Source organism: Durio zibethinus, chromosome 6, assembly GCF_047325235.1.
Source record: "Durio zibethinus cultivar Kanyao isolate XHJ-2024 chromosome 6, ASM4732523v1, whole genome shotgun sequence".
Taxonomy (NCBI): Eukaryota; Viridiplantae; Streptophyta; class Magnoliopsida; order Malvales; family Malvaceae; genus Durio; species Durio zibethinus.
Genome location: NC_143167.1, coordinates 32,384,995 through 32,412,027, shown reverse-complemented (window position 1 = coordinate 32,412,027; position 27,033 = coordinate 32,384,995). Strand labels below are relative to the sequence as shown.

Below are 27,033 nucleotides of genomic sequence, written 5' to 3'. Positions count from 1 at the left end.
TGAGTTATTTTTTCTTTAATAAAACCCAGATTCTTAGCATAGATGTAAAGGATTTGACCTATAAAATTAATTGGTATCTTCAATGATTTGCAGAGCCAGGTAGTTTTTTTTTTTTTTAAGAAAATAATTATTTTTTTCACAGTTAAAAGACTAAAACGTCTTTAATTTTATTTCATTTTTACATACTTTGTTAATTGAGTTTATGTCACTTGACTCGTAACATCAATTCAATCAGAAGTTATATATATAATAATATACATATAGATAAGCCTTCCATCAAATAAAAAATAAGTAAGCAAAGTTGCATGTGTTATAAAATCAAATCTATGATACGATAACTTCCACTTGAAGGGATCATCCTCGTTTTTTTTTTATTATTGCTTACTACTTATATCTTAAGTAAAGAGATTCATTCAAATTTCAATCAGCTTATATGTAAGACTAATTTCCCTTGAAGGCCGTAGCCCGTGGAAAGGTAAGCCACTTATGTTAGTCAATTAGTTTAATGCCACCTTGAATGCATCATCATTGAGCTATTCTAAACCAGAAATTAATCCCCAAAAAAAAAAATTAAGAATAATAATTGAAGCCCACCACAGTAGTTGCCAAAACTAATGAGAAAGTAAATGGCTGCCGCTCCGACTTTTTATTTTTTCTATGACAACCCAACCAAGGTGATGACTTCATTTTGTTGTCCATTATTTTTGGGGCCCTGCCCTCGCATGCCTTATTTTCTGTCTCTCTCTTTCCCATTTGCCCAACCAAAAAAAAAAAAAAAAACCCTTCTTTTTCCATTCTGCTATTATAATTCATGATTACAGTATGTTAAGGAGGAGAAAGGGTGAAATAGAAATGACTTATTTATGGAAAATAGAAATGACTTATTTATGGAAAAAGTACTATAATTAACCCATTTTGTTTGGTCAAAACTCTAGTACATTATAGTTCTTATACAAATTTTCGAATCCATTGAAGTTCTTTGGTTGTAAGCATAGTTATTAGAGTTGAGTTGGATCGTCAATCCGATCGGATGAATTGGTAAACAAATATTGAAATCGATTCGATTTTATAATTAGATAAGTTTTACAATTAAATTATTTTAAATCGTTGTAAACAGAAGATTCACATAATAAATTAGCAAATCGAATGATTTTTTTTATTGAAATAATTTAATACCAATTAATAAGTTTAAGTAAAATATAAAAAAAAATGTTAGTATTCAAAATAATATAATTAAATCCTTATACTACCATTTCATCCAAATAACCCACAATCCTTATTTTTTAATATCTTACATCTTTATATTAATGATATATTGACATATTTTGACACGTGAATAATAATATTGTAAAAAAATTTATACATGTATAAAAAAAAGTAATTTAAAAAAAAAGGATAATCTAACAAAAAATTTTATTAATTGATACCATAATTAAAAATAATTATAACAATAATAATATATACAATTAATAAAAAATAAAATATTAATAAAAATGATTAATTATTTGATCATGAATGAAAATAATTAATAAAAAAATGTATATATGTAAAATTAATAAAAAAATCTACATTCATATAAAAAATATAAAAATGATTTTAATTTCTCTTTTACTAATTTTCATATAAATATAAATATTTTCTTTTTATTAATTCTATATATAGATATTTCTTTTTTATTAAATAAAGATTGATTTATATTAATAAATAATATTTATATCTTAATAAATATAAAAAATAATTATTTATAATTATTTATTACTTATTATTTATTGTATTTATTAAAATATAAATATTATTTCTAATTATTAAAATATAATATATGATTTTAATAAAATATTAAGTAATTTAGTATTTAATTGTTTTATGAATTTTATATTTTAAAATTTATAATTTATGATATATATGTTAAAATTCATAGCTTTGTTATTGAATTATTAAATTTTAATTTTAATTAAAAGTTCAAAATTTTAAAATATTTATATTTTATATAATATTTTATTGAATCGATAATTAATTAATTAATTTAATTATTAACTTAATAATTTAATATTTAATTCGATTTTGATAACTATCATTATAAGTCCAAAATGGCGTTCTTTTCAACACTTTTACCACCGGTAAATCAAAATGCATAAGCCTAACCTAAAAGCTACATTTACAACCTCTATCATCGATCAGATTCAAGTCGGCAACTCAGTTTATCTTCTTCCTCATATTCAATATGCTAGCTGTAAAACTTGCAAGTTTTTTTGTTTTAACATGAACAATCAAATTGATTTTCTGGACAAGACAAGACTGTGTGTGCTTCAGATATCTTCAATAAATTTTAAATGTTGTCAACTGACACGACACACTCTATCTAATGAACATTTTTTTTTTAAAACAATTGGGATAATGGAATAAAAAAATAAAATTTCAATGAAAGAAGAATCAAAACTCTCGGACAAATGGGAGCACTCAATATTCAATACCCTTATCAGGCCTTAGCATTATTGCTCCAATGAGCTGTTAATTATCCATGCCCCCTCCTCCGCTCTCACTGCTCATTGTCTCATATTTTTGTATGGTCAAAACCTAACAGAAAACAGGCATGGCCACCACAAACTTAAATCGGTTGACCCCATGGTATCAACCCCACAACTTAATTACAATCTGCCACATGTACGGGCATGATCAGATGGTTTTTCCAGGGGAACAAACCCTTCATATTTCACCGTGCAAGGGAGATAACCTCCCCTTCTGCAAAAGGACCAGAGGGAAACTAGACTACGTTACACGTATGAGCGACACAGATTCAGATCATGACATCATCGGGTCCTACTATCTGACCCCTGACTGTCACAGCAGGTTTTGTCACCCATGTGTCACACTGAACCAGATAACGAACTGATTTACTTAAAAGAATAACTAATAATAAATAAATAATACGACTGAAATTTATGTTAAAAAAAAAAAGCAGCGGCGCCAATTAACGAAACAGCCTGATAACAAGAACAAGGGGCTATGCTAAAGTGCACAACTGTGGATAATGAGCACCAATGACGACCTTAAGTGCAGGCCTGTACCCAATATGTACATGATACGGATTCGGGTCACGGACACAGATCTTGCTGACAACATCTCCTAAATCTTCGCTTATAGAAGGTACGGACATGTGACCACTCACGTGGGGATTGTCAGAAGTAACGAATCGTGCAAGAAGAGAAAAAAATAGTTAAAGGGTAAAAATTAGTTTTAAATTATAATTTAATAATTATTTAAATTTTTAATATTTTATTATAATTGATCAAACTTTAATTTTTTATTTTGATTTAATTAAATTTTAAATTGACAAAATTCAATCACATGATAAAATTTAATGAATTAAATTTTGAATTAAAATCAATTAAATTCATGAAAAAATCTTAAAAAGAGGGGACAAAAAAATAAAAAAGGAAAAAAATTATTTTACTTTATTTTTACTTATATCAATTATGTCAAGTAATAAGCTTTTGTTTATTTTAATAATGTCACATAAAATTTTATCTTAATTTATAATAAATTAATAATGTTAAAATTCGTCTAAATAAAAATTTAATTTAATACAAATAAATACTAAAAATATTAATTAATTATAATAATAATAAATATTTAAATAATTTTTTAATTAAAATTCAATAGCTTTTTATATTTTCTAAAATAAAATTCACTGCACTATCATGTAGCGCGTGCATGAAAGTTTTAAATTCTTAGAGTAGGAAATTATAAAATTAAAAAGTGAAGTGAGGTTTAGAGGTTTTATATTTAGACCTTTTATGTTTTATTATGATATTTTTCTCCATGAATGTCGGAAAAGATAATGCATTTTTTACGCAAGTTTGATGAAACAAAATAAAGGTGAAATATACTTTACTACTACTATATATCATGTGAAAATTAATTTTTAATTTTTTTATTTTTTATCGTATCTAAAATTATTTTAATAAAGTGAATACTAAGCACGCCTAGAAATATGTGTTATGGAGGTGATTTGATTTCGTGGGTTTCCCACTTGCCACAAGAAATTCTCCTAATTGGCTTAGTTTTTGTAATTTTATTGGCAAAGTCTATGATGTAAAAGCACCCAACATAGTTTCATCTTGTATTTTTAAATGAAATTGAGAAGATAATGTATCTTTGAATTGACAACATTAAAGAGACTAGATGATTTGTAATCATTATGTCAAAACCTTGCGACAATAAAAATTTATTTTCTGAATTATTTTTTATCTATATGGTATGTGATATCAATCACATATATGATATATTACCAACCAACCAAGCATTTATAATGAATGCATTAAATGTTCACAGGGTATTAAATAGATTCGTTTTGAAAATTATAATTTATGGGACCCTATACTATATATGCAGTGATCCCATAGTACCATTTTTTCTTGAGTACAAGACCGTAACCAAAACATTAAATTTGGGATTTATTTTGTACATCAACTAAATTTTAAATAGGTTCATTTAGTCATGTGGAGAGTAAAAAAAAAATCTACGTCTCCCTTGTCTGTTGGTGAATTTGTAAAGGGCAACTCGATTCACATTTTTTTTTTTTATAAAAAATTTGTAATTTAAAAATATTAAAATATATTAAATATTATTTCTTAATACTGAATGTTCACTAATTAAATTTATTGCATGGTGCTTGGCTTTTAAGTTTCCTATAAGTTAGGGTTCAGGTCAACTTTAGTGGCACTTCATTGATTGAGTGATAACTATTAAAGCAGCCACCGAAAGACTTAGTACTATAAAATGGGATGGGTCCACGAAACACTAGTGTAATATTACAAGACGGGCTCATTGAAAGCTCATCTCATCAATTTGACCCCTCTCTTTAAAACAGCATAAGTATTTATATATATTCCGATTAACTCATGTCTGCAAATATATGATAAAATGAATTTAAATGTTATTTTAGAATAAAATTGGCACAATTAAAGTGAAAACAATGTATTAAAATAATATTACATATGATTATCTTTAGTCCATATTTATAATCATTTGTTAATCGAATTTTTTCAAACTCAAATTAAATTGAAGATGGGTTATAAATGAAAGAGAAAAAGAGGTGATGGCCATGGGTAATTCATATACAGCAAAAGAGTATATTAATGATATAAATAAAGGACTAGCTGCCAATGCGGAAAATGCCGGGGTCTGTAGCATCAAATTCAGCCTTTGCTTTTCTTTTTTCTTCTTTCTCCCTTTATCTTTGGATACAACGTGAAGCATGTTAAGGCGTGGTCTCTGAGGAGTTCTGGCAACAACCTTAAAGACTTTCCGTCCATCAACAATGGCTGATGACGTTGAGAATGACGATAACTTGTTGTTTGTTGATTTGACCCTTATGCATGGTGACCACGAGTACCACTTCTTTTGCATTGTTCTTTTCTCACTTTTGTGATATTTTATCAAAGGAAACGAGGGCTTTTGGTACACGGCTTCCAACCAACTCGCATATATCCCCATCAATGCCAATGCCATTGTAGCACAGCTTGTAAGTCTCTTTTGCTTTTGAATCTTTGACCTCCAATCAAAACCAACCTTTTTCTTCTTTTTTTTTTTTTTTCATTCGGTTACCCAAAAATTAAAAGTCAAATTTGAATGGATGGCACTTGTGATTTTTAAGTTTTCAAACATATATGTTTTCATGATTTTTCAAGTGCCAGTAATAGACGTGATACCATTAATAATGTTTTTATTTAAGATTCGAAATAAAAAATCATTAATTCTATTAAAAATAAAGTTTTTTAACTTTATAAGTTTGATTAATAAGATGATTCACATCTTTTAATGTATATTAAAAAAAATACATGTCATTTTATCAACCCTCTTATAAAATTAAAAATTTTTATTGGCAATATATTAAATAATTTTTCATATTACAAAGTGCTTAATTTTGTGGGATTTTATCTAATACAATATGATGCAAAAAAAACCATTACAACTACGATTATAATGATGAAAAATAATAAATAAACAAATATATGAACATTTGATTTAATAATAAGTGTATTTTTATTTTAAAAGTTAAATTCAAATATCTTATTCTCTTATTAGTAATTAATTAAAAAGTACTAAACATGAAAAATTATGAATATCATACCATTTAAAGGGTTTTTTTAATTTTTTGTTTGCAAATTATTTGGAATTTAAATCGAGGAAGTTTATTTAGTTGATTTGGTTAATTTTAAATTAAATTATCAAAAAATAAATTAATTGAATGATTTTTTTTATTAATTGAATTAAATTTATTAAATTAAATTTGGATGTTTTATTTATTTTCGTTAATCAAATAATCAAACATATTTAAGTTAAATTATATTTTAAACTCTTTATTTCATATATTTGAAACAAACTAAATAAAATCATCTAATAAAACATTCAAATATTAAATTAAAAACTATAATAATTTATAAAATAAAACTATCATTTCATATATTTTTTATTTTATTTTTTACTTCTATTATATTTTAATTATTTCGATTAAAAATTTGATTAATTAAAAATTAATATTATTTTAATATTATTTTTAAAACTATTAAAATTAATTTGATAATCAATCGATTAATTAAATTAAATTAATTAAGATAATTAATTTGATTAAAATAAAAATTTAAATACCCAAATTTAAAATGTTTGTTTTCACCTCAAATAAGGAAGAGGTGAAACATGACTACATGTGGGTGAGTCAAAACATTTTCATTTTATTGAAGTTTATAATTACTCTTCTTTTATTTTATTTTTCTTTTACACAAATTCTTCAACCATTAAAAAACCAAACCTACTACTACTATGAAAACAAATAAAAAGGAAAAAGAAAATCTTTACTTAACACAGCTTGAAATGAATAATTGAAGTGGCAAGGCGAAATTAAGAGAGTGGATAACTGAATATTCAAATGTTATAGATTAATAAAGTTTTGAAAAATTGTACATTTAAAAAAATTATTTAATGTATTGATAATAAAAATTTTTAATCTCACAAATGAAATTAAAATTGTAATATATATTTCCTTTTTTTAAACTATTTTTTTATTTTTTAATATCTTAATTTACTTATAAAATTAAAATTTTTTACCATTAATATGTTAAATTTTTAAAAAATTTAACCGCATTATATCTTCAAAATGAATAAAAGTAAAATATTAAAAGTAGATTAAAAATAGAAAATTGATGAAGTGGGCCCCAAGTGCCGGGGTGATGCTGATGCAATTGCCCTTTGCTTATCTCATCACATGTAGCAGACAAAATCCACCATCAACGGTGCTCCTTTAATGTGCTCCTCAAACACCACATTCATGATGGTGGCCCACACGCACAAACAAAAGCAAAGCGGACCAGCCCCCTCCCTTCCCCTTTGCCGCCAATCCCATCAACGTCGCAGAACGCCGACGACCATGTGGCATACTCTCATTAGCTCCATCTTTGAGACCCAAAAGGTGTGGAGGGCCCCACATCTCCCCCTAGAAGGCCCCACAATCTCCATGCCTGAGGGAAAGTGAAACACAGCTACCACGTGTCAAGCACGGAACGTCACGATGACGAGGAAAGTGTAATTTCGTTCCGATGATTATGTCATGGAAGTGGGGTCCAGCCATCCCCCCTCCTCCCAATCAGTATTCTCTCCACATCAGCTATCTTTTTCCCGTAGCGCTTGCGTTCGTTTGCTTTTAATTTTAGTAGCGGTGCAATTTTTAATAACAATAAAAGACTTTTTTTTTTTTTTCAAGAAGAAAATTTAGTCGATCGAGAGAGAGGGAGAAAGGCAAAGTTATAGCTTATGGGTTACGTCATGGTTCAATCAGAGTGTTCCACGTGGAAAATAAGTTGACCAAAGTGGGGGTCATTTATTACGATCACCACCATCTCCATGTGACTGATCCACGCCACTTCTGCGGCTAAAATCCTGTATTTCGGAACTACTGTATCACGTGACGCACGACATACTCTCCCCTCACTCGTTTCCTTGGGTATTTGTAAGCCCACCCTTTTCAATCCTTCACTATTTCTTTTTGCTTTCATTTAATCTATTTTTAAGCCCAAAATTTTTATCTATTTAATTTATCTAATGATTATATTATGACTCTAAATTTTCTCCAATCTTCGAAATTTTGATTATTATACATGTTATTTAAATTAATACTTAATCGATTCTTTTGTTTTCTTAATTATTAATATAATTTTTATTTTTTTCCTTTTATTTCATGCAATTCAAATAGAAAGAAAAAAATAGAAATTAGCTAAGTTAAACTACTAATTTAACCAAAATAATTGTGGGGCAAAATTAAAAATAAACTTGATGGTATTTCGTTATTTATAAGTTTCTTAAAGCTTAAAAACAAGAAAAAAAAAATAGAACAAATTGATACAAAAGGGATATGACATGTCAATATGTCATACTTACAATTTCTAAGACAAAAAATCTGTAAGGATTTTATATAGCACGGTTTCTTTCTCCTTAAAAGAATAGCCAATTGGCAGTCAAAGACTTTCCACCTCATTTTGGAACAAGAAAAATCTGTTAAATAAGAACACAAGAATCCACTTGTTTTTACAAATAAGGATAGTTTTGTCGTCATAAAAAATACACAAGTCCAACCTCCGATCACTACCCTTTCTAATATTTGCGACTAAAAATACCAATATGACATATGCCCACGTGCACATGAATGAATATGAACAACAAACCAAACCAAAACACACATATAAAGAGAAACTTTAGTAAATTAGTTTTTTAAATTTTTAAATATTAACCATTTCTTACTTCTTAGTATTTAATAGTGTCAATTAAGATAATATTTAAAATAATAAATTATTAATTTTATTAAAAATTATAAAAAATAAAATTTGATTATTATTAAATTAAAATATTAATATTTTATAAACAAGTAACAATAACTGTCGGTTATTATATATTTTTGAATTTAATGAAATTATACATTTAAAAAAAATAATATTTTAATTAGTTTACATTTTCTTTTTTCTTAAGCGCGTGGGCTTTTCCAAAGTCTCAGCACCCCAAAAATCTCATGATCCCAAAAAATAAAGAGAACCTATGTAACACAGTACTTTCTGATGTAAGCAAGCATAGCCAAGCCAAGCTCAATTCTCTTCTCTCTCATTTTTATACTAGCTTTGTATTTAAATCTCCCATCCCACTAGTTTCTCCTCGTTGACATTACCATATCACAACGAAAGAGCCCTTGTTTTTCTTTGGCGATGCAAAGCCTGAGAAGCTGCCCAAGTGACGTCGTTCAGCTTGATCTAACACCATTACCACTACTACCTCCTTCTTCCTCTTCCTCAAACAACAATCCCATGAGTACCAGCACCACTACCACCGCTCTCAGCGGCGCAGGCCTTTCCATAGGCGAGGAGGAGTCAACGGAGACACGAATCAGGAGGCTGATATCGGAGCACCCTGTCATCATCTTCAGCAGATCATCTTGTTGCATGTGTCATGTCATGAAAAAGCTCTTAGCCACCATCGGGGTTCACCCTACTGTCATCGAACTTGATGACCATGAGATCGCTTCCCTCCCTTCACCGTTTCTTCACGATAGCCTCTCCGCTCGGAATCCTGTCCCCGCAGTGTTCATTGGTGGATCCTGCGTCGGCGGCCTTGAATCCCTCGTTGCTCTTCACCTTAGCGGCCACCTAGTCCCAAAGCTCGTCGAAGTTGGCGCTCTCTGGGTATAGATTATTATAATAGCATTAAAAATCATATAATCAAGCTGCCATTTTTAATGCTTTTTTTAGTCTTGGGTTTTTCTTGTCATTATAATTATTATTGTAACTTCTTTGTAAGTTGATGAACATAAAAATTAGGCAGTCCACTTCCAAAAATAAAATAATTTCAGCTTCGTTTTATCATTTTTTTCTTCTCCTATTAGCTTTGCCGGTCAAAGAAAGCATATTGAATATAGTATTTAGAGAATTGTATTAATTAAATCAAGTGAATGAGATTATGTGTGTGAAAGTTTTCTTCTTTTTCCTTTTTTTTTTCCCTTCTTGTTGGATTTGTGAAGTGTTATGGGGGTTGGAGCTGTGGTGTTTCAGGAGCTCTAGTCAGAGTGGGGGGGGGGGGTTTGATCAGGAGCTCAAGTCAGGTGGGGTCCATTGCCAATTATTGAGCAATCGGAGCCGTTGAAATTTGTTCGAGGCAGGTTCTAGATGAAAAAGAACGGTTAATAATCTGATCCGGGTTGTTTTTAGAGGAAGAGGTTATGGTTAGTGATGCTTTTTACTGACAATGACGAGCTCCAATCCAAGTGGGCATTGTCGCATAATCTGACAAAATTCTTCCAATTATTATTAAGAAAACAAAAAAAAAAAAAAAGAAACAATATCCTGGGATTGCTACACGGTTCTTTTCAGTTTGATTCTCTCACAGATTGCATTCCACAATTTGTGGTTCAATATTTTTCATGGATTGTGATTTTCCAACAATTCTTCTTAATTTTTGGTATATACTTATTAACATATATTAGTATAAGGGTTTCTTTTTATAACTCAAAGTAGATCTTAGATGAAGTTTGAATGACTATTAGAAAAGGTTTGGTGATCCCAATAGCACACTTGAAACTGAGCTGTGAAAAAAGAAAGAAATAAAACGCTATTCCCTCCCCCACCCCAGATGCCATAATAAGTAAATTAAACAGTAAAGGAAGGAAGTGAGTGAGAAGCTGTAATTTTTAGTATATTCTAATTGGCGTATTGGGTGAAGGAAAGGGTAGCTGACAAATAAGATCAGCAAAAATTGAAGGCAAAGATAAGGCACCAAATTATCACCAACCCATCAGACAGTAATCGAAGATGCGTCACAGCTTCAGTTCAACCACCTGACAGCATCATTTTATTACCAATTTTTTGGTGCTCTCAAACTCCAACTCTAACCCACTTCGGTTTTCTGTAGCCGTGTAGCGCGTGGTCTCATCATCATGTTTCTCATTTTTCTTACTCTTTTAAACCTTTCTCTTGGGGTGGTTTCAGCTTTCAAGTTTCAAGTCTTCTTTTTTTTTTTTTTTATGATTTTACTAGATTTTTATAATAAGTAGCGATTTATGCGAATTGTGAAGTAGTAGTATCGTAAAATATCTTACTATTTGCATTTATATGTTTGGATGTTGAGATGAGGAATTATTATTCAATAGTAATAAAAGCTGAGCAAGCGGGAATGTCCTTATAGGAAGTAGGAACCCTGCTCTAAATGACAATGTTCCTGTAGCGAGGGAGAGCTACAGTCACCAAAAACAATCTGCTGTTTGGAGTTCTTTCCAATTTAAGGAAAACAAGAACGGGTGAGCTGGGGTAAAAGCTAAAGCATCTGTTTCTAGCCAAATGGGTCCCAAATAATTATTCTTTTTCCTTTGGGCTTGGAAAAGACAGCACGGTTGATGACAAGAACTACCATCAAACAGCAAATCCACAAATCACAACCACGATTCAAGAGTGGGTGTTACCTTTGGATTTTTTTTTAATATTTTTTGAATTTGTACACATGGCATCCGTGAGATGCTGTTGATTTACCCCATCACTGGACCCCACCTAGAATCTTTACAGCCCACCGTAAGAAGAATCGCTTTCTGATTCCCTATAAAGCAACTTGTGGGATGAAAAAAGTTATAAAGAAATTAATAGTAGCGTTTTTTTGTGTATATATTTTAAGTGGAAGTAACGAGAAATGGGAAACTCAAGTACGCAACTGAAAGTTCCTTAATGGTATGGTTTTTGGTCCAAAAACTTAGTCTAAAAGTTGGAAAAAGCATCTTTTAAATACTTTATCACTTCATCACCTTTCGTTTTCTTTTGCCCTTTTTCTTTGATGGGTGAAGTCATGGTTTTGCTTCGGCTTCTTTACGGGGTTCCCACTTGTATGCATGTATTTTTATTGTTGTCCAATTTTTCTTACCTAATGTTTCCAAAATTTTCCGTCTAGTTTGGGCACATTGTTTATGGCTGTCAATTCTCTCCACTTAACACCTCCCCCAGATTATAATTTGACCAATAGCTAAATGCCACCTCATTACCAGTCAAGCTTACATCACTTTGGGAAGCAAAGAGAGAAACAGAGAAACACAACTGAATTACTTTACTGAAGTACTAATTCTTGATTAAAGCATATTCCCACAACTAAACAGCATATGATGTTATGGAGAAGCTGAGGCGTAAGTGCTTGAACTCATGTTTTGCACCAATGACCTTAATAGTACCACTAGTTCATTACAACTGTTACATGAAATTATGATTGTTGTCGTTATCTGGCTAGAAAGTGATATGATCTATTCCTGGACAGCAAGCACGTCAGTGGCAGCACAAACAAGAAGAGTAAAGGAGAGAATTATAGAGAAAACAATGCAGTAATCTTTGACAATAAGTGAAAGAAGTGCTGGTGAGTCAGGAATTAAACATAAACAGGAGAGTAAAAATGAGATCACTGCAACAACATCAGGATTTACAGTTTTTTGCTGTTTTAGTTAAAGTGAAGTACCTGTCTTCCTCTTAGTATTGGTATTAGTTTTTGCTGCAATCTCTGTCCCCAGCAGCATCACATCGAAGAAAACGACTTTCAGAATGACAGTCGGAATTTTTTTTCACATAATATCAACTTTCCATGGGATATTTGGAAGCAGTAAGGAAATAAGTAAATGGATGTGGTTTCGGCTCCTGGATATCCACAAGAATATACCAGATACTGGGACGTGGATGTTGATATGAAAGGAACAACTAGACAGAACCCAATTTATCCCCCTTCCCCAATGACAAAACTGTAAAGAAAGTGACACAAATTTGGTAATGACCTCCAGCACAAGAGTAAACAGCAACTTGCTCTTTTTCATTCGTTAAGGAAAATCAAGATGTGTGACTCGCCAAAAGCTTTGCAAGTTGCAATGAAATGTGGTAAATGAAGGTCATCCATTACATGTTAAGGCATTGAGTGTATCAACCTTGGCTGCACTTTACAAGGTTTTCCTGATGTAATCATGAATCTCATTCTACTCTAATCCTTCTGTTCAAAAAGAAAACTGTCAAAATTCTCTTTCAACTACTATCCACCCCAATTCACGAGACTCTTGACCTCATAATACAGAACCAAGATGGCCGCAGCACCAGTGCTCCTAAAAGCATTAGACAGTAACCCACGGTAATGAAGTTAACCCCTCTGTCCTATAAATCGTCCTCCAGCAGTCCAGCTGGCTATGGTACATTGGTTTTTCCAAGCCAGATTACATCATCATCCGCCTTCAAACTGTATCTAGTGGATACGACAACAATCCAGCAGATGTTGTCACAGCCTGGGCTACCACCCAACGCTTCCATAATGCCAATTCAGTTTTGGATTCTTCTGTCAAAATTTCCTTTATTATATCAAATCCTCCGAAACACAGACCCCGATGAACAATCATCCCCGGTAGAGAGGCAGGAAGACCCCTGTAAATTCCCCGAATTCCATCTTTTTTTGCATATATTACTCAGGAAATGATAGATACCTCAGAATTGACGAACATCAGTTCTCCCAATGTCTGAAGCAAGAAGAGTGTGAGACAGGTCTAGAGGGTAGATTAAGATCTTGAAAATAGCCGTTTCTTAATATGTTTCTATTCAGATTCTGCATAAAGAGATGCTAAGTATTTAAAGAGATAACCACACAGTGATGTTGTCAGTTTCTCGGAGTTTTATTCAAAAACTCAAGCAAAAAGTTCTATTTTTTTATTTGTTTATGTTTGAGGTTCTGATTTTGAAGGCTGTTTTATCCTTTCATACATACAGAGACTCATTAGGCCTTGAGCCACTTAAAAGGTAGACGACTCTCAACAATTTCATAAATCCCACCTCCTCCATCCCCAAGATTCAAAACTCAGATCTCCTAGTTTAATTTAAAGACTTAAGTTTTAACACTTGGATTATCCCCTTGGGGACTTTCAAGCGTGCTTACCACCAAGAAAAGCTTATCTGAATTCAAATGTGCTGTTGCCAACTTGTGTCAACAGCATTTATCACGTGATTCATATGAACTTTTTATTGATGGCAAATTCATCTCACCTATTCCTAATGCTCTTCCAGGAAGTGGCACTATAGTTATTTCTTACAGGAGTTGTCATCCCAACTATCACTATTAGGGCCATATGGTTAATAGCTCTCTTAGCTTTTCTGTCCCTATTATTCCAACATCATGATATCTTTGAGATTAGACTAGGTTAATGCGCCTTAAAAGAAAAAGATGAAAAAGAAAAAAAAAGGCAAATTGTATGTGCGAATGTGTCACCGGCTGGGAACTTAAGCCTAACTACCATGCAGCGCAGGTCGTGACACATGAACGTACATGTAGAAAAAAACAACCTCAGCTTTAAATTTTATTCCTACGACATTATCGTCAATAGCACTATGACTGGTTCTTTTGACAGTATACACAAAAACACAAATAAATAAGTTTCATTTGAAATATTTCCAGGTTACTGCTAACATGTACATCTTTCTAGGTGGATTAGGAATATTCATGAAAAAGGATGATTTTAAAGTTCAGAAAGCTTCGTCTCTTTAGACTACATTAAGATTTTAGTCACATGCTTTTATTATATACTCCTATATGATATGACAAGCCAAAACACTGAATCACCGCCATATTAACAGTAGCTGATTATTCTGTAAAAAGGCTCCTTGTGCTATACTAAACTTGCAGGTTAATGCCCTCTTCATCTGCCATGGTCCTGAAGGGCAACCCTCTGTTGCCTCTACCAGGTATAAAGGTATATTATATCTCACGTGTTTTCCTTATACTCTGCAGAGCCACCAAAATAATATTCCAACCATTTTCTGCCAAAAATGTGATTCCAGTAATTTACACTACACAAAAGGGTGCTAGAAGCTTCAACCATTCTCAAAGATTCATAACCTAGGTGATATATTAGAACTCACACAAAGAATCCTATCATTACAAACTATGTATTTTCCCATTAGGTAGAGTTGGCTATATGAATATATTGCATCATTGAGCACTATTCAGGAATACATCCCTCGCAAACTCAGTAAGCAAGGTTTTTTTTTTTTTTGGTTTCCATCCATGTCCTCTTTAGTCTTCATATATTTTTCTTGACACAGAAGTTATATTCTTGGTCAAATCACATCTTATGTACAATTTGTATTTCTCCTCCTTACATGGGCACCTTACATGAGGATGGCCTCATTTGTCCTCAATGGGTAAGTATCCTGTCTCTTCTCTCATATTTCTAATTGTATCTTTCAATATATATGCACTACAGACATCTAGAATAACATTCCCATCTAAGCCACGTTTTTTTTTTTTTTCCATATGTTAATACTTGTAGTCCAGCATTGAAACCAATACAACATTGCTAGTTTGACAGCCGAACTGTGAAATTTTACAATCAGTTAAGATTCCTGATGCATTTCCCTGTGCCATCCCGCAGATCTGGATTCTATGAGTGACCTCTCTATCAATTTCCCCATTCTCTAAGATAATTAATCGATGATAAAATTTCCTTTCTTTGGCCAAAATAAAAACGTGATAAAATTGCTAACTTCATATCATATCTTCTATAACTTGTCCTCTATAACTGGTCCTTCTATAACCATTCTAAATGCTCTAATTTTTATCGATTAAAGCCAAAAATCCGTGCATGCCGAAAACAAAAAGAATTAAAAGAGAATAAAAAGCCTCATCTTCATGGAAAATTGCTAACCATCTGAAAAATAGCAAGAAAGCATCTATAGCAGTTGAGATAAGGTTGAGCAATAGGAATAAGACTATCAAAGGTTCTACATGGAAGTAAAATGACCAATAAGTTTGTCCATGTCCAAGGATTTCTAGTTTCCTTGCAGGCTATATTGGAACTGGTGCCATAAAGGACACTATAAGATTGGACTTGCTGATAAAAGAAAAGTTACAGACTAGCATGTTTCATAAATTCACCAGACTTATTAACTCAAACGAAGACATTTTCCAAGGACAAGATGGAAACGGGAAAAAAGCAAAAAAGAACCGCAATTTGGTCCCTTACCTAATAAGTAGGCTAAACAAAATTCAGCTTGGAGATTAGGATATTATTACAGGAGATAGGTTTCTCAAATTCTCAAGTCTCCATGAATAAGATTGACCTAGGAATCATTATCAAACTAAGATTGACGTGGGAATTATACCAGTAATTGCACAAACAGCAATGCCCTGAGGAAATTACAGTTGCAAGTAGCTACGTGGACAAACAAATCAACTGGGTAAGGTCTCTTTCCCTAGAATCTCCTATTAAGAAATTGAACAAATTAGTATCTCGAGTTAAGTACATCCAATGTAATAAGAATAACATCACATCTCGAAGAAACATTATATCATTCAGTTCACATGCACACAATATCACCTCCCAAAACTCCGAAATTTCAACAACCCATCTCCAAATAAGATCTACTAAGACTAAAATAACCATGCCAACCAATTAATTCATTCTAAATATCCAAAAAAATCACTCCGTTCATTCCACTTCATACCAAAAACCAAGAGGAAAAAAGGGAAAGATGACAAATTTGATAAATTTATTACCTTGAGGGAGAAATTAAGAGCAACAGAAGGGTAATATCTGAGCAAAATTAGTTCCATTGCCTCTCCATAAAGAAAGAATGCCTTCTTCTCTAACCGTACGGAAGATACAATCAATCATCCCTTTGAATTTCCAAAAATATCTAATTGTGGATTCTTAATTGTGTCTTGACTTTTACTCAGCATATTATATTTTTATAATAGCTTCATGTTGAATCGAAAAGGTTAGATTTAATTGGACATTCAAAAGTTTTAAGAAAAGTGGTACATAGTATTAGATTCATAATTGAACTCAGTACTAGTTATAATTACTTCTTGTACCAAAAGTGAATAAAAACATAGAGTTGGTAACGTCAAAAAGGTTGTTGTCTTAAGTGATACCGCCTACGGGAGCATAAGGCAAAGATGCTACTATTATTAAGTGAAAGGGTGACTGAAGAAGAATGATATTAAACTTGCTAAAATGATGTGGTCGCAGTTGACTGATGTTGTTTCAGTTGAGATATGGCTTTCTTCTTTTTGTGGCAGTGGCAGAAACTATTTGAGCTTTCTTCATATTCCAGGCATTGAGGGTTGAAATAGTGACATCAAAAGTGCCGTTGTTGAATGCATATAGGTAGGCTTGATTATCAATGGCCAGCTTGGGATAAACTCTGGCAGTGATGCATGCTCTCCCCTCCCCACCAAAGCTCTCAATTATGGAATGATCAATCTGTAAACATGAATATGGTCAAAGAACAAAATGGGAAGAAAAGAGATGAATTCTAAGTCAAGACAGAAACTTCAGAGAACCTTGAATAGTTTAAAATCAGTGGATGAGTTGCCAATTTGAATCAATTGCTAAGGAAGCAGCATACCAAAGTCCTCAGAGAAATCTTTTCGTGACGAAGATCTATGTTAATGAAAGCTCCATAGGTAGTTTTGTCAGGCCCTTCTCTCAATGAGGACCTGTTAAAAAATTTGTAACGTCAAATCTACAAATTAATGCACTCAAAGAGAAGGAATCTTTGGCCAGTAACAAATTAACCTGCTCTGATCACTATACATGGGCACAACATATTTGTAATGGTTTCTAAATATGCGGAAGAAAATTGCAGTTTGCTCTGTCAAGCCTTTGGATGCTAAAACCTGTAAGCCAAACGGCCCAGCTTTGCCTCTAACAGAAGCTTTCTTTTGGCTACATAGTAGTTGAGGATCAACCCAGCTTGGATTCATTACTTCAGCCTCATTTAAGTTGGGCAGATTAAATGAAACTTCTATATCAGCCTATGCAGTGAGATGAAGGAATGTTGTAAGATATTCTTTCAAACATAAATGATTGCATTGATCAACAGTGAATTAGAATTAAAATACTTAGTTACCTGTGAAGCCGTAACGCTAGAAACTTGAAGAAATGATCCACCCTTAAGCTTCTTATTATGGATGCTCACTTTGTTAGTACGGAGTTTCTCAATCTCTTGGATTGGCCACTGAATCAATTGCCTACCATCTTTACTGAGCAGAATGCTTCTTGGAAATGACTCAAATGAAATACAAAGTATCATCATTAGAATCTTCAAACAAAATCCACTTTCATCCAAAGTTAATAACTTAATATTGTTCAGTTTGCTTATTAAGAGTGTGATAAAGACTTTATGAGCGGAGATAAAGAGAAAAGAATAGAATGGTTTCGATCACCTGAAGCCCGGACCAACTTTTCTTGATATCATCCGATTCACTGTCAGACTCATTTACCCATCCCCACAAGATATGCCTCTTCATTCCACTGTCAAAAAATGTCTTTGAAGCATAAAACTTTCCACAGTCGTATCTCAAATCCGAACTAGTATTCATAAAGTCAATGTCAACTGAAAATTTGTCTCCTTTGGGCGTGTACTTTCCTAGTACATAGTAATCATGGTGATTGAAGCTTGCCTTGAGCACATGCTTGTTTGATTTATCTAATGACGAGGTGTCAACTCCAATTTTACCATTGATGGCAACAGGATAGAAATCAGGACACTCCCACATATCTGTTTTGTTGGAGGAGTGAAGAGGAACCTTACTTCTACTCCAACTAACAAAATCTCTGCTTCGATATAGAAGTGCTGTTCCAACGCCATTCATTTGGTTTCCAGCTAAGATTCTCCATAAACCATCAGGACCTTTCCAAGCAGTTGTTGGATCTCTAAAATACTTCTGGTCAATACCATCAATGGGGGTCATAAGAGGATTACGAGGAGATTTTACCCATTCTCTAAGGAAGGGGTCAGAAAGGTTCTTAGGCAGTGCCAAATTTTGAGCTTGACGACTTTTAGTATCAACTCCTGGGTAGAGAATGGCAGGTTTTCCCTCGGAAAGGAATGTGGTTGAACCAGACCAGCAGCCATTGAAGTCATAAGGATCCACTGGATCAAGTGCATGCTCAAGATGAATCCAATTAACAAGATCATATGATACTGAATGACCCCATGACTTGTTGCGCGGCACTGCAGCATAAGGATTGTATTGATAGAACAGATGGTAAACTCCATTCAAGTACATCGGTCCTGTTATAGGTGAAGACAATGGTGTCAGATCAAACTTTCAGAAAAGATTTACCACTGTGAAATTTCAAAATTTGATCTGTAGTTCATTATGCTCTCTAAAGAATGATATGCCATGCCATGCTTCAGTTTCGCTTCATAAATTTCAGAGAAAGAAAGGATTGTTCTCTCATCACCAGGAAACTTTATTCAAAGAGTTTGTACTCAAAATATCTTTCCTATTGACTGAATCAAATAACAATTTTGATTTAGTTAATTATGCTGCTAGGAGAGTATTTAGTTACAAGGTATGGATCATACAGTAGATTTTCTGATAATTGAAACATACCTAATCCAGAAAGTAAAGTGAAAGAAAAAAAAATGTAAAAAGATCAAGAATTATATATAAACAGTACAATAAGGAGAAAGGAACAGGCTTACCATTGGGATCTACATTGCCATTAGTGTCCATTTGCAGATTACATGTCAAACCAAAGGAAAAAAAATCAACATTTTTTAAAGCTAAAGCAAACCTAATGTTGTTAAACAGCAAATTTTGTTGCTGCAGAAACAGATAAAGTTCCTGAAAACATACCGTTCATACCGTTCATCCAATATTTGGGAGGTTGGAAATGGTAGGCAGTCCTATAAGGCTGCCTTATTGAAGAAGGCTTAGGATTTTTGTCATTCATATGAGAGCCGTAAACTACATTGCCAACCATCGCAAAGCATAACCCAACAATCCAAATAACAGATTTAGCCATTGCAAATGACTCAATGTTGGCACACACTTTCTATGAGAATATGTGCAAATTGGAAGGAGTATTTTGAAGGTAAGATCAAACAATCTTCGCCTCATTTTCATGAAGTAAGCTGCATTGTCAACTTTGCATTTTTATAAGCATCTGAATAAACTCAGTAACAAGCTAAATGGCCGCCTGGTTGACAAGTTGTATTATTATTCTATGTAAATCAATTTAGAATATAGTAGACAGAGACAAGTCTAGTTTAATAATCTATCCAAATTTGTCTGTTTTGACTATATGCCTAGTTTTTCATCATTAAGAAAATTGTAACAAAGCTGGAGTTGGAAATATATAACTATCATATCAGATATAATCAATCAATATTATAAGACTTCAAATTCTCTAAGTAAACACAGATCAATATTTATTATACATGCCAGTTAAGGTCAAGGTGGAAATCTACCAAGTATACTTTTAAAACGAAAATTTTGGTTCTATCAAGGGTAGACGTATCTGTTTCCCTGAAGTAGTATCCACGAGATGAACTTGGGTCTTAGACTGGTTGTTAAAGTTTCTTGTTTCTGCCATGTTATGAATATGACATAGGGAATTGGCCTAATCAACCCCAACTTCAAGGAATCTTCACTGGCCTTTTTTTTTTTTTAAATCTCAGCGATTCCAAAATCAAATTTCAAGAGTCCCCAGGAAGAGAACAAGGTTAATTGATTTCCCGATGAGATAAATGAGAGATCTTGCCTTGTGACTGCACTTTTGGTGGCCCCAATGCACTAGTCATTGATTTGTGCCGTTATAAAACCTCACCCATCATTTCAGCACCACTAGAAGGCAAAGAAGCATAATAATAGTAAAAATCAAGCAATATTTAGCTCTTTTATAAGGTTGAATAAAAGTGTTTTCTTTTCATTTCTAAGTTTTTCAAAAGTCCTTTTTGGGGCTTGCAAATCCAGAGACAGAAGGAAAATGAACATATAGACTACAAAAGTTTCACCAATGACCATTGTATTAGTAACTGTGATTGCCAAGACATAAAAAAATGGGCCAGCTTGTTATTGCTTTCACCACATGGATAGTGTGGAATAAATCAAGAAGGCCTCAGATATGTTTTCTCTTTTCTAGCATGATGCTGTATTCTCCAAACCTCCCCTGCAGTTAATCCTAGCTTTGTTCATACTCCAGGCATTCAATCTTGAAATTGTTACACTGAGAGTTCCATTGTTAAATGCATAAAGGTGGGCTTCATTGTTGACAGCAAGCTTTGGATAAACTCTAGTGGTGATACAAGTCTTTCCATTTCCTCCAAAACTCTCTATTATGGAGTGATCTATCTGCAATAGTTGGACCAAACAAACAAACGGTAAAAACAAATCAACACACCAAAAAGGCATTCACAAAAAAAAAAAAAAAATGGTAAACGCAAATCACCGCACCAAGCTTCTTAGTGAAATCATTTCCTGGCTAGGATCAATTTCTACAAAGGCTCCATATGTGGTTTTATCTAACTCATTTCGCAAAGAAGACCTGCGAACACATATTTTAACGTTGAACCAAATCAATATGGATGATTATTGCACAATTGTGGATGGTTCTGGAAAGAAGGGGGCAGGGATGTCTGTCTTTCTAGGTTAGTAGCCAACCTCTTCTGGTCACTGCACATAAGTACTCTATATCCCTTTTGGCCTGTAAAAACCCGAAAGAAAATTGCTGTTTGTTCTGTTAAGTCCTTTGTTGCCAAAGCTAATAAACCAAATGGTCCAAATGTTCCAGTGACAGATGCATCTTCTCTGTCACAGATTAGTTGGGGATCAACCCAACTGCTATTCATGAACTCAGCCTCTTCTAGTTCAGGTAACTCAAACATTATTTCTATATCAGCCTTCCAACATGGTAAGAAAATTGTCATGATAATGCAATTACTTCAAATATGACTGAATTTACAGAAATGTAAATGGGAAACTGTTTCATGAGAAAATAGAAACTAAATTATGATATATGACGGTGGTAATATAAGACAATAGAGTACTCACCCGTGAAGCCGTGATGCCTGAAACTTCAAAAATTGATCCACTTTCAAGTTGCTTACCATAAATACTGACTTGATTGTCACGTAGACTGTTGATTTCTTCTACTGGCCACTGCACTAATTGCTTTCCTGTTTTATCAAGCCAAATCTGCCTAGGAACTGACTGCAAAGGATTGTCCAGCAACCATTGAGGATCAGTTTGCTTCTAAGACATCGATCCATACTCAAAGTAAGTTAGTGGTTACATCAATAAATATATAAGATATCCAAAGTCTATGTAAATCACCTGAAGTCCAGACCACCCTTTCTCTATATCATCTTCTGTACTATCAGATTCATTTACCCAACCCCACATTATCCTCCTGTTCTTCTTGCTGTCAAAGAATGTCTTTGAGGCATAGAATTTACCGTAATCATATCTCAAGTCTAGACTTGTTCCAGTAAAGTCAGTGTCAGGAAGAAATTTTTCCAGCTCAGTAACATAAGTCCCCACTATATAGTAGTCATGAGAATTGAAACTTGCCTTCATGACATGCCTAACACTTGGATTCTTGACAGAAGCGTCAACCCCATTGGTGCTATTAATAGATACAGGAAAGAAGTCCGGACACTCCCACATCCCAGTTTTTATTGATGAATAAAGAGGATCTTGATACTTAGTCCAGTGAACAAAATCATCACTTTGGTAGAGAATGGCCATTCCCTGGTTATTGCTCCAGCTTCCAACGACTACTCTCCAGGTTTTATCTGGACCTTGCCAAGCAGTTGTTGGATCTCTAAAATTATCCCCCTCGACACCATCTGGTGGAGTCATTAGAGGATTTCCGGAGTATTTGATCCATTCTATTAGCAATGGATCCGATAGATTTTTTGGGGTTGCAAGGTTTTGAACCTGGTTATTGTTAGCATCTATTCCAGTGTATAAAATAACTGGTTTATTCCCTGGGAGGATTGTAACAGAACCCGACCAACAACTGTTTATGTCAAATGGCTCAGATGGAATGAGTGCATGATCAAGACTGAACCAGTTAACAAGATCATATGATGCAGAATGTGCCCACAACATACTATCACCAAACAATGCACCATGTGGATTGTATTGGTAGAACAAATGATAAATTCCCTCATAGTACATTGGCCCTGCATTAGATGGAACAATGTCTTACTAGTCTTATTTCACTGGTTAGAAAAGCTCCTTGTTTTAAGTTTTAACATGCTAGCTCAAATTCATCTACTCTGGTCCTATCTAAGAAATGATGGCTAGGATTGAATACTAAAATTGTTTCATATCTGCTTAATCTAATTATATACATCTATTTTCCATTATAGAACTGTAAACTAGTAGAAGTAATCCAGGTGCATTGCAACACATAAGGATCTAAAAACACTTCTTCTGATCTCAGATAGTCTTCCACAATTTCTATTATTCTTCCAGAGGCAATTAAAATTGCTCATTCCTGGATTTTAGAAACAACCTGGTTATTTGATACTACACATGCTAACATTGACTTTTTTTTCTGGTTTCAAATTTTCTTCCAACTAACAGGTAGAGTGCTGAATTGTACTCCAAACATTGAGGAAATCTAGGGGATGGATTCATTATATGCTGTTTCCAAACCACCATGAGCAAGGAGAAAAGAAACGGTAACTTGAAACATAAATGAAGTTGCCTACTTACCATTAGGATCTGTGTAGTCAATGTTACCCATTTATCCCATCATTGAAGCAGTCGATTGAATGTATTGATACCAAACAAAGATTAAAAAAAAAATCACTAAAAAAGAAAGAAATCTTAAAAAAGAAAAAAGGGTTTTAGAATATCTAGATATTTGGAAAGAATATGATGTTGTAAGAACAACGATTAGTAAAGCTAGCTTGTCATACCATTCAGCCAGTTTTGAGGAGGTTGGAAGTGATAGGCTGTTCTGTAAGGCTGCTCTGCTGGTACTAGAACCTGGAAGGATTGAAAACTCGTATTGTCTGTCAGATGATCACAGTCTTCCACTTTAATTCCATTGCTTAGCAGAATACAAGATAACCCAAATAACAAAAGTAAAGATAAATCCATTTTCTCTCAAAGGGCTGGAATAAACCAATGGCTCTGTCTTGAGATCATAGACTAAAGACTGCCTCTTCGTTAGGTACTTGAGACAGAAGTTACACACTTATAAGGAATCATGTCCAGACAATCCAGGAATCTTCCGATGATGTCTTTATCTGTCCCAACCCGAGCAGGTTGTAACTTGCTATACTAATTTAAAGTCCCTGAACTGTTCTGACATGTATTATTTGAAGAAAAATAAGCTCAATTGTCAAATCTAATGTTCAATTCAAGAATTACTCCATAATTAAAAGAAAGAGATTATTAATTAATTCTTGATTTGCAATAAAAAATTGTCAAGTGGATGCCATGTTGACGTGGAAGAGTGATCTGATAACTTCCCTTACATCATGGATCATTCATGATTGCTGGTGTAAGCCTGACTATTTATTCGTTGCGTGTGATAAATTCTCATTTAATTAAAATAAAAAAAAAAACTTGCACTACCTTATTTGTCAATATATGATTTATTAACCTAAGTAAAAAACAGATACTCCTATTAGAGACAAAGAGAAAGCCATGGAAAATCCCGTTCATCTCACTACTTTTACATCAAAATTTTGTTGTTTCTGACATGATATTTTATTATTGGTTTGATTGTAATATTTATAAATTAATTGATTTACCCAGAAATTGATGGATTCCATATTTGAATTTATTCAATAATCACATGTCATGTAAAACAAATATAAAAATTTGGAACAATCACCTTTTATTTTGCTCCTGCCATGTTATACATAGTCAACTGATAGATACTTATACAGAGGAAAAATGAAGATATTAATGCAAAAAGCCAGAAAGTGAAAGGATAGGCCAAAAATGAGTTGTTATGAAACATGTTAATTATATTATGGTAAAAAAATTAAGATATATAAGTCAATGAATAATTAAGAAAAAACTCAATTTTATATCTACATACAACATAAACCTTAGCCCCTGTAACAAAAATAATTTCTCCCCCCCATTATTACAGAGTTGAGGAGCAGAACCAAGGTTTTTTTTTAATCATTAGTGCAGCTACTTTTTACTGCCCTTACACCTCAATGTCCCTAATTGAAGTAGACTTGTCTGGACCTAGCATGATTTGGACCAGATATTGGATAAAAGCTTTTAAGTTTGATCTGACTTGAAATATTGTGTAATTAATAAAAATATTTTTTGAATAATTTATGTTTTTTTGGATTTGACCGAGCTCAGACCACTTTTACCTTACTAATGCTAAAAAAACTCTGACCATTCCCTTCAAATACAGCATGTAAATGGCAAATTGGCATGGCTGAAACCCATTATTATGTAGCGCGCCTTCCTTGTTATTGATTTGTCATTCTTCTTTATAAGATGAGAAATAATAATTAGTGATTCTCTTCCAAATTGGAATGGAATACTATATACATAGATTTTTAACCAAAATGGCAACTCCAATGTAAAGTCCCTTCATTTCCACCCTCTCTCTTTGGTAGCTAAAAATTGTCACCAAAAGAGAGCTGGAAAACCAACAATAATGCAAATCGGAGTAATCATTTCCAACACCAACATTTTCCCAAGAAATTTCTCCAAGCCTATATACACAATACTTGAAAAACAGGAATGATTATTCCATTTCTTTCATGATTTCATTCTCAGTTTCCATGTGTCGCATTTCTTTTCCAACCTTATTCATTATTTCCTTTGTATAGCCTACAGCTATCACGTACCCAAATACATGATTCAAAGAAGTGTGGCATGCGACTAGAGTCTAGTGGGTCTTCAACCATGTGGATAACTTGGTCCACATCTGAATGAACAACGTCAACAGCTGTTGCTGTAAACCTAGAGTCTCAAAACAGCCAGGCCTTAGGGTCCCTGCAGCCAACTTTTGTATTGTCCGCTAGTATTTGTAGAATACATCACTAAGGTGACATTAAAACATTAATTTATCTTGTCTCTCTGATCGTCATTTCAAAATTGTAAACCCTTTATGTGATTTTACCCTTTTTTTTTACTTTTAAAATATTGAAAAAATAAAAAATAAATATAAAAGCTTAATAGAACCGAAATGCTACCTCATAAGATTGACGTTTCCGTTTATGATTCTTATCTTCAGGGTTTGTGGAGCCAAATTTTCTCTCAATAAATATTCCAATATCTATTGCTTTTACAATATCTCTCCATAAATATGCTACCCTGGAATTGTTTTTTCAGGTTTTTTTTTTTTTTTAAGCTTGGCTTTGAAAGTTCTTGTTGAACTCTGTATCCGTAACCATTCAAGACCCATTTAATAGATTTTCATATCCTGTACAAGTGTAGTGTAGACTCTTCAAAATATCTCATGTCAATGTCTGTCAATATTCCCTTCTATTATTGAAACAGCCCACATCAAAAGTTGTGCACTAGAATACATATCTATCCAATTTATACTGATTTAGGAGGGGAAATTTGAGAGAGAACGCTCTTTTTTTGGAAATCCATAGAAAATTTTTTATGGTCTAAGTCTAGAGAGTGGCAAGCAACACAGCCTTACATCTTACCTTCACTGTGCCTTTATATGGAGAGAATGATAGCACAAGTGTTGACTCTGGTTTTCGCCTTTCTTCTTCTTTCTTCTACAGTACTGTTGATGTATAACATTACTTTCTTCTTTATGGAAAATGTTTTATTTATTCCATAGTCAATGAAAAGAAAGAAGTTTACAATTTGATAAAAGGATTTTTATTACTTTTCATCTGTTTGGTATCCATGAAATGTCGGTTGAGATGAATTAAAGTTGGATATGACATGGTAATGAAAAGAAATGAGATAATGACATTTTCATCTGGTTTTATACAAATATTGGATGCCATCCCCAACAACACTAACAACAGCCAAAGCCTTTTCACATCACGGGGGAAACATTGCATACATTTATGTTTTACTCAAATATATTGGTTGAAGCTACCTCTTGGGAAAACAGAATTGGATGAAAAAAAATCATAAGGCCTATGGCAGCAAGGTAATAAATTAAATATTTATAACCCCTTTTGTTAACTGTGTTTAAGGGATTTATTAAGCTTGTTAATTGAGGCATGATGTTGATATTGGGATAAT

The 27,033-nt window shown here is 32.9% G+C and overlaps 2 protein-coding genes and 2 pseudogenes across 5 annotated transcripts; 1 reads left to right on the top strand and 3 right to left on the bottom strand.

Annotated features, from left to right (window-relative positions):
- The first annotated feature begins 9,116 nt into the window (after positions 1-9,116).
- Positions 9,117-10,023, top strand: LOC111285988 (glutaredoxin-C6 pseudogene; annotated as a pseudogene). The gene has a single exon (XR_016343169.1). The product of XR_016343169.1 is annotated as a glutaredoxin-C6 pseudogene (transcript).
- Positions 10,024-12,101: 2,078 nt separating this feature from the next.
- Positions 12,102-20,593, bottom strand: LOC111284473 (beta-fructofuranosidase, insoluble isoenzyme CWINV1-like). The gene is made up of 8 exons (XM_089762998.1): positions 19,687-20,593; positions 19,524-19,532; positions 18,256-19,106; positions 17,940-18,098; positions 17,606-17,844; positions 17,436-17,526; positions 16,582-17,290; positions 12,102-16,287 (listed from the first exon to the last, which is right to left on the bottom strand). Exons 1-7 carry the CDS (start codon positions 19,844-19,846, stop codon positions 17,072-17,074), a joined length of 1,728 nt encoding a protein of 575 aa, XP_089619124.1. The 5' UTR covers positions 19,847-20,593; the 3' UTR covers positions 12,102-16,287; positions 16,582-17,071.
- Positions 13,078-13,871, bottom strand: LOC149518591 (ADP/ATP translocase At5g56450 pseudogene; annotated as a pseudogene).
- A 135-nt stretch (positions 20,594-20,728) lies between the features above and the next one.
- On the bottom strand, positions 20,729-24,218 carry LOC111286012 (beta-fructofuranosidase, insoluble isoenzyme CWINV6-like). 3 transcript variants are annotated; one of them, XM_089762994.1, is made up of 6 exons: positions 23,754-24,218; positions 22,156-23,009; positions 21,874-22,074; positions 21,484-21,722; positions 21,277-21,367; positions 20,729-21,174 (listed from the first exon to the last, which is right to left on the bottom strand). In XM_089762994.1, exons 1-6 carry the CDS (start codon positions 23,935-23,937, stop codon positions 20,962-20,964), a joined length of 1,782 nt encoding a protein of 593 aa, XP_089619120.1. In that variant the 5' UTR covers positions 23,938-24,218; the 3' UTR covers positions 20,729-20,961. The 3 variants fall into 3 exon arrangements, with proteins under 3 accessions (XP_089619120.1, XP_089619121.1, XP_089619122.1); XM_089762995.1 differs by having other exon boundaries at positions 21,874-22,032; positions 23,754-24,215; XM_089762996.1 differs by lacking the exon at positions 23,754-24,218 and adding an exon at positions 23,548-23,726.
- Positions 24,219-27,033: the final 2,815 nt, after the last annotated feature.

Coding starts and splice junctions, on each gene's coding strand:
- LOC111284473 (XM_089762998.1), bottom strand. CDS start 19,846: ATGGCTAAATCTGTTATTTGGATTGTTGGGTTATGCTTTGCGATGGTT. Junction 17,527..17,605: donor ATGTATAGTGATCAGAGCAG/GTTAATTTGTTA, acceptor ATTTTTTAACAG/GTCCTCATTGAGAGAAGGGC. Junction 17,291..17,435: donor AGATTTCTCTGAGGACTTTG/GTATGCTGCTTC, acceptor TCATGTTTACAG/ATTGATCATTCCATAATTGA.
- LOC111286012 (XM_089762994.1), bottom strand. CDS start 23,937: ATGGATTTATCTTTACTTTTGTTATTTGGGTTATCTTGTATTCTGCTA. Junction 21,368..21,483: donor ATGTGCAGTGACCAGAAGAG/GTTGGCTACTAA, acceptor ATGTGTTCGCAG/GTCTTCTTTGCGAAATGAGT. Junction 21,175..21,276: donor TGATTTCACTAAGAAGCTTG/GTGCGGTGATTT, acceptor CAACTATTGCAG/ATAGATCACTCCATAATAGA.